Below are 6,912 nucleotides of genomic sequence, written 5' to 3' on the forward strand. Positions count from 1 at the left end.
GCTGGGGCAGAGCTCTCATAACGGCATACACACAATTTTCCTTTTTCTGACTTGCCAATTCTAGTGACATTGTCTACCATTAGTCTATATTTAACCAGCTTACAAGGCACTTTCTCCAGCTTTTTAGCTCCCCCCCCCTCCCGATATTAAAAGAGCAACCCAGTTTGCCTAAAGGAAAGTTGCTAAAGAAAAGACAGCAGCCTCCTTGCAAATTCTGACCCGATGCTATAAGCTGGGTCTGAACCTTTTCATTAATCTGATAAATTGGGCTAAGGTTTGTGTCGCTTAAGTTTTACAGTGCCCTCTTGGTGGTTACAATCTCTGGGTCCTCCACCACAACTGTACCCAAAGAATGACGGAGGGTCTTTTCAGATTCGCAACAGTTTAACCTGTTTGTAACAAGGGAGTGGCAAATTGACAGTTGGGCTTTAGGGGCTGGGGCCCGGGCGGTGGTGGGGGTGGGGGCTTCCCACCGAGATCTTACAGGGTTCCCCTTCTGCCTTACACCGCGGGTGTTTGTTTGGCTTCCCCGCGCAAAACCAGGCTCGGCCCACTGTGCGGTGACTCGGAGGTAAACTTTTGCGGGGCTCGGCTGGCCGGGCGGGGCCTGTCGGGGAGGAGAGGTTCTTCCTGGAGCAGCCCCGCCCTGCTCGCGGGTGCGGGTCCCAGGACTGCCTGGACACCGCGTTTGGGGCTTTTTGCTGACCTCCCGGGACTCCGGAGCCATGGCGATCTTGGTGGGGACGGGGCCTCCAGGAGAGGCCCGTGGGAACCAGAGGGGCGCGGCGGCGGAGCCACGGGAGCCGCGGATGGCCAGGCCAGAGGGAAGGAGGGAGGGATGCGGAGGCGATGGGCGGCGGCGCCCGCTCACCTGATGTATGGGCTGGCCGCCGCCAGGATGTTCTTCTGCACCGGGATCTCCTCGCCGTCGAGGACCAGGTGCGCGTCGCAGAAGCGCGCCTCCTCCCGGAACGAGCTGAGCGCCCGCAGCAGACGCGCGGCGTGCTGAGGGTCCGACACAGCGCTGCCCTCGGCCATCGCGCCTCCCGCCCCTCCGCCGCCCGCCTGCCCGCCCGAATCCCGCGCGCGTCCCCGCCGTCCACTCCGTACGTCCGCCCGACCCGACTCAGGGTAGCGCTGGAGTCAGAGCTGGAAGCCCAGCAACGCGCCTGCGCCATCGGCGGCGCGTGCAGTCGGTGCCTTTAAGGATCCGTGGCGTTGCATCATCTCTCCGCGACACCCCGCCCTACCTCATAGCAGCCAATCGGAAGTCTCCTTCCTTCCCGGTAGGGCTGGACTCTGAGCCCCAGGCGCACCCAGCGGTGGTTGGAGTTTGGAAATGGGTTCGGGAAGAAGGGGTCAGTGGATCGGCGGAAGCAAGTTCGGACCCGAGTCTCTGTGATTCGAGTGCTATCAATGTGGACAGAGTTGAGATTCAGAGTGAAGCCGAGGACTTATTCCTTTCGCGGGAACTAAACCCTGCTAGGTTCACATCCGTTATTCCCGGGCAGAGCGCGGAGTCTGCAGGAAGCATTCGCTGAAGATGTCGCGGTGAAACGTGAGAAGCACGTCAGCTTTGCAAGGCTGTGGCAAGGAAGTTGTTTTCCTCCTGCAGGGTCTGCGGTTGGGGACCAAAAACACTGGAAGGGTTTTTAATGGGGCTATAAGAGTAAGGTGTTAGGGACGTCACTAAGAGGCTGGGTGGAGAATTAGGTCCGGGTGCTTGAGGCAGATCCACGCTGATTATTAGATGGTGGCCTGGATCAAGGACTTTGTACGCGCGCGCGCTCACACACACACGATCACAGTGGCGGGGGGGGGGGTGTTCTAGTCAGTCAGTACTTTTCAGTAAAGATAAAGTCTGAAAGGCTGGGGGGTATAAAGCCAGATGTTCAAATGGTGGGATCAGACTTCCCGTACAGGCAGATCAAGGCTGTGACAGTAAGCAACTCTGGATGAGCTTACTCTACAGAGCAAGCCTCATACTGTCTGAAGTTTCCCTGGAAATAGCTGAAAATGTTTGGGAGTGGAGGAGGTAGCTACCGTTTTTGTGCAAATATTAAGGTGCTCAAACCTTCAGAAATTTTTTGTTTGTTTTTATGAGACAAGGTTTCTCTGTGTAGCCCTGGCTGTCCTGGAACTCTTTGTAGACTAGGCTGGCCCTAACTCACAGAGATCCTCCTGCCTCTGCCATCCAAGTGCTGGGGTTAAAGGTGTGGGCCTGGCTAGAAGATTAAGTTTTATAAGGACCAAAGATCAGAACATTTGGACAGCATCCCAGATAAGGCAGGATGGAGCTCTCACAGTACCAGCACAGCCTCCCTTAGTCCAAAGGCCCCAGGAAAGTCTTGGGGTTTTACTTTGGAAGTAGCCAAGGCTTTGGCGTCACTGGCAGGAATCAGAGTATAAACTGTACTCTCAGGGCAGGAGACAAACTGAGGCAAGGAAGTTACTAGTGGGAGTCCCACACAACACAGCTCAGTATCTATGGGGGCAGTGATAAAAACATCTAGAATCTGTGCCAAAACCAAGGGCTGGGGACTGCAGAGGGAAGTAAAGGTAAATCACAAGGGACCGTGAGAAAAGCTGGTAGTGGGTTATGGACATGAGTTCTATAATACTATCATTCACTTGTGTCTATTGAGAAAATATTGTAATAAAGTAATGCAAGCCTGTCTTCTCTATAATACCAGCCCAGTGCTCTTGGGCACAGTTAACACTCCTTTGTCTAAGAAGTTGCTGTATTTTGAACATTGCTCTACAAGACACTTACTGTAGGGATTTTTTTCCCCATATGACTAGCAACTTCTGTATTTGTAGCTTGGCAAATAACAGGTGCTAAGTACTTGGTAACAGACTACTTGGTACACAGTGCTTTCTTAGGGTTGGATAGATGGTGGATGGTGTTTTATTTTTTTGGCTGTGCATAACCAAGCATTAAATAACTATTTCTTGGATTGTATTTTTTTTGTTGTTCATTTTCTGTCAATTGGGCTGTTGTCAAATTGGACTATACCAGTGGAGAATGGTCCAGTCTATAGAACCTCACGCTGTACAAGCATGAGGACCTGAGAGGGGAAGGCACTGGGTGAAGGGCAAGAACATCCCCAGGGCTTGCTGGCCATCCAGTTTAGCCAGAATGAGAATCCTAAGGACCCCTCCTGTCCGAAAAGTAATGGAGAAAAGCGATTGAGGAAAAAGACCTGTTATCAGCCTCTGGCTTCTCCAGATGCTTGCACACCTCCCCCGAGGGATGGATATGACTAGGAGAGCTTTACACTCACAGGTATTTGTAAGAGTGTGTTATTTGTTTGTAATGATGGTCTATGCTTCATGTGTCAGAGGCTCTGAAAAAAAAAACAGCTATAACAAAAGGATGGTCAGTTAGCTGATGGGAGGGTTTTCTTCACAGAAGCAGCTGAGAGTGAGTGAAGGTTAGGCAGACTCTGCCTGGTAGAGATGAACTTCCAATGTTTCCATCAGGAGGAAGGCATGTATTGGGCAGAGTCTCCTATCAGTCATTATCTTTCGGGAGGAAGGCAGTTACTGGCTGGAAAGGTGCACCTGCACAGCAGGACACAGCACCACCTCCACGATTTCCAGTCTTCCCCAGCACTTAATCTGCTTGCTGAACCCTGAGTCACCCTTTGAAACTCAGTTCAAACACGACTGTCTATAGGCCTCCTACTAACTTCCCAGGACAAGGCAGGCAAGTGCCGTATTTATCACATTGTGCTTTATTAATTTATTGTGGTGTTGGGATCCAGCTCAGGGCTTGTGTATGTTAGGCAATTGCTGCAACATTGAGTCCAGCCATTCCCCACTCCAGGTCTACTTTACTTCTGCACTTTCCCGTCTCCCTCTGCTGGGTTGAGAGTACTTCTAAGGGAAGGTCGGTGTTGGATGCACCTGTTCTCTGGGACTTGCATAGTGCCTGGTACCTAGTAGAAGCTTCCATCTCATGCTTAGCAAGTCAGGTACTAGATTAGAGTGATGTAGGATGCCTAGATGAAGAACACATCCCCACAAACCCAGCTGATTGCCACATGGGATTAGTGCTAGCAACTCATTCCACTTGGGGGGGGGACTAGTCTCATGGGTCTACAACAAAGATCTGGCTCCAACCCCTTCTCAAAGGTCAACAGAAAACCATCACCTGAGAGTTCATGATCCACTGATGCTAGGCTGACACTAAAAGATGTCCAGTTGAGTTCCAGGGTTCCAGAAGCATTCAGCCTGGTGTTAAGGGGTAGGAGGAGTCCTGGGGGGTTAGAGGAGCAACTGCTCCCCACCCCAACTCTCCTGGTTGTGCCTTGGAATGCTTTGCAGTCATTCTTGATACTGCTCAAACTGATCTGTCCTTGATATTAGTCATGATCATTGAAGTTGTGTATACAATGTTATTGTTTTTCAGCATTCCATAAGTATCAGATAGCAGTTATTGTGAAACAGGACATCTGAGAGATTCCCATACTACCCAGCCAGTTTCAGTCTCTGGTGACAACATTGAGCTTACAGCCTCCAGAGGAAGGGCTTCCAGTGTGGTGCGTGCTTCTGTGTGTGTGTGTGTGTGTGTGTGTGTGTGTGTGTGTGTGTGAGAGAGAGAGAGAGAGAGAGAGAGAGAGAGAGTTGTGTGTAAGACCAAAAAAGCTGTTGGCAAGATAATAATAGTAGTAGTTGGTGAGTAGAGTGACTTTTTAAAGTATTGGCTATCTGGTCTTCACAGCAGGTACAGTGATCCTGAGAGTAGACATGCGTTTCTCTTACATTTTTTGGTTGTGAGCCTAGCCTTTAATTGCTGAGCCATCTCTCCAGCCCCAGACATATGTTCCTCAATAGCTCTTTATTCTCTTCACTTCCTTCCTCTTTATTTTTTTTTCACTGATCATGTGCCATGTTTACGGTTGAGAAAAGAAAATTTCCATTTGCAAAATAAATAAATAAATAAATAAATAAATAAATAAATAAATAAATAAAAATCTTCTGTTGAAAACTGAGCTCTCAAGAGAACCACACCCTTGGGGATTTAGGCTTTTATTTTAAAGTAAACTATGAGTCCAAGACAACACTGCAACGAAAAGAAATAACCAAGACTTTGAGACCATGGGATCAGATCGACTGTCTTATGGAAGAGAAAACTGAAGTTCAAATCAGTCAAAGCCTCCCTCAAGGTCATTCGGGAATTTGGCTGAGGTCAGATTTCTGCCTCTCAGCCCTGTAAGCTTTTCCATTCTCAAAAGTTGGCTCTTTATAAATACTCATTTGGTTGAGACCGTCTCTTCTGATTCATTTTCAGGTAGTCCTCAGACATTTTATTGGGCAAATCTGTCATTTGTCCAAATCCATAGATAGCACTTTCTGAAAAGCCTAAGTGCTTCCCAAATCGCTGAGTCAGAAACCAGGTCAGTATTTATGATGCTTGAGAGTTGATTCTATATATTTCATAGTGCCCAGAGAAATGTCTCAGAAACCAGGCAGCCAATTAAAATTGTAACGAAACTCCGTGAAGGTAGAGGCTGTCCTTGTACCCCTCCCAGGATCCATCATAGTACCTGACACAGATGCTAGGTGCTCCATACAGATTTACTCAGTGAGTAAATAAATGTTAATAGGGATGGCAGATATTTTCCAGTCCCTACCAGGTAACTTCAGGTGCTATTTCCCACAATTCTCCACTGGCTTACTTAATAATAACTACCTGACACCCTGGCATAGCTAATGGCCATCTGTAACTTAAGCATGTCACAAAATAAACTCATGAGGGCTGAAGACATGGCTCAGCAGGTAAGAGCACTGGCAGCTCTTCCAGAGGACCTGAGTTCTATTCCTAGAACCTACAGTTTGAGTTACAACCATCTGTATAGCTCCAGCTCTAGGGGATCTGATGCTCTTTTCTGGCCTCCTCAGGTATTGCATAGCCCAGGGGCACAGACATACACAGAGACAAACAAACCACAAACAAACAAACAAACAAAAAACAACCAAAAAACCTCAAAATTAAAATAAATACAATCTTTCAAAATTAAAAAATAACAAAACCTGATTTGACCCCTCAAACCTAGTTGAATTCTTCCCAAGTCTGTGGTAGTGCATTGATAATATTTGTTTACACACTGGCAGAAAATGGGGCTCTTTTTAAGAGGGGATGGCACTGGGCCGGGGATGGAAGCCAGGATCCAGTGCACACGAGGCCGGCCATATATATGTTCTATGGCCTTAGACACTGACCTAAACCCCTAGCCGAGTCTGGGGCCCTTCATCCCATTCTCCAGGAAACTCCACAAGGTCCAAAGTAGGCTATTCTGCCTCCAGCCATTTCAGCCTCACCAAAACCATCCAATCCACCACCATCTAGTCCTTCTGCCTCCCCTCTGCCCTTGGAAATCCTTCCTCCCAGGCAAGGAAAGCAAATAAAGCCACTTCGGGTTTCTATTGCCTTTGATGGCTGGCTGTCAGACTTAGGAAGAAAAAGGTCCAAAGCCCTTCTCCTGTACAGAGTCAGGAGCGATCTATAGCCTACACCCTATGGCCAAACCCTCTAACATCCCTTTCAGTGTGTCTAGCCTCACTGGCCATCTTGTTCTTTCTGAAACAACACTAACTCATTTCCCACCTCAGGGTCTTGGTATCGTCTTATTTCCCAGTAAGGGAGCCTGATATTTTCATTTTGCCCCTTCATTCTGTTTAGAGCTCAGAGATGATGCCTCCCTGACCCCGCTTCGTCTTTCTTTGTATGTTTAACCCCTGCCTGAGTTTGGAACGTGTGTACCATGTGTCCTTTCTGGCTATCTATTATAAAGGCTTTCATGAGGCTTCACAGGCCTCTTTATCTTTGTGTCACTAGGCTGAAAGACAAAGCAGGAATTAAGGCATACACCTTAAAAAGCTTACTTATTGGGCAGACATCCCTTT

General features: G+C 48.4%; 1 protein-coding gene across 1 annotated transcript in view; it reads right to left on the bottom strand.

Moving 5' to 3' along the window:
- Gan (gigaxonin) overlaps positions 1-1,068 on the bottom strand; it is a 45,551-nt gene extending 44,483 nt beyond the window's left edge. The window contains exon 1 of the mRNA XM_051201738.1: positions 872-1,068. Within this exon, the coding sequence (XP_051057695.1) occupies positions 872-1,038 (167 nt within the window). The 5' untranslated portion in view covers positions 1,039-1,068. The remainder of the gene's footprint in view (positions 1-871) is intronic.
- Positions 1,069-6,912: the final 5,844 nt, after the last annotated feature.

This window comes from Phodopus roborovskii, unplaced genomic scaffold (genome assembly GCF_943737965.1).
Source record: "Phodopus roborovskii unplaced genomic scaffold, PHOROB, whole genome shotgun sequence".
Classification (NCBI taxonomy): domain Eukaryota; kingdom Metazoa; phylum Chordata; class Mammalia; order Rodentia; family Cricetidae; genus Phodopus; species Phodopus roborovskii.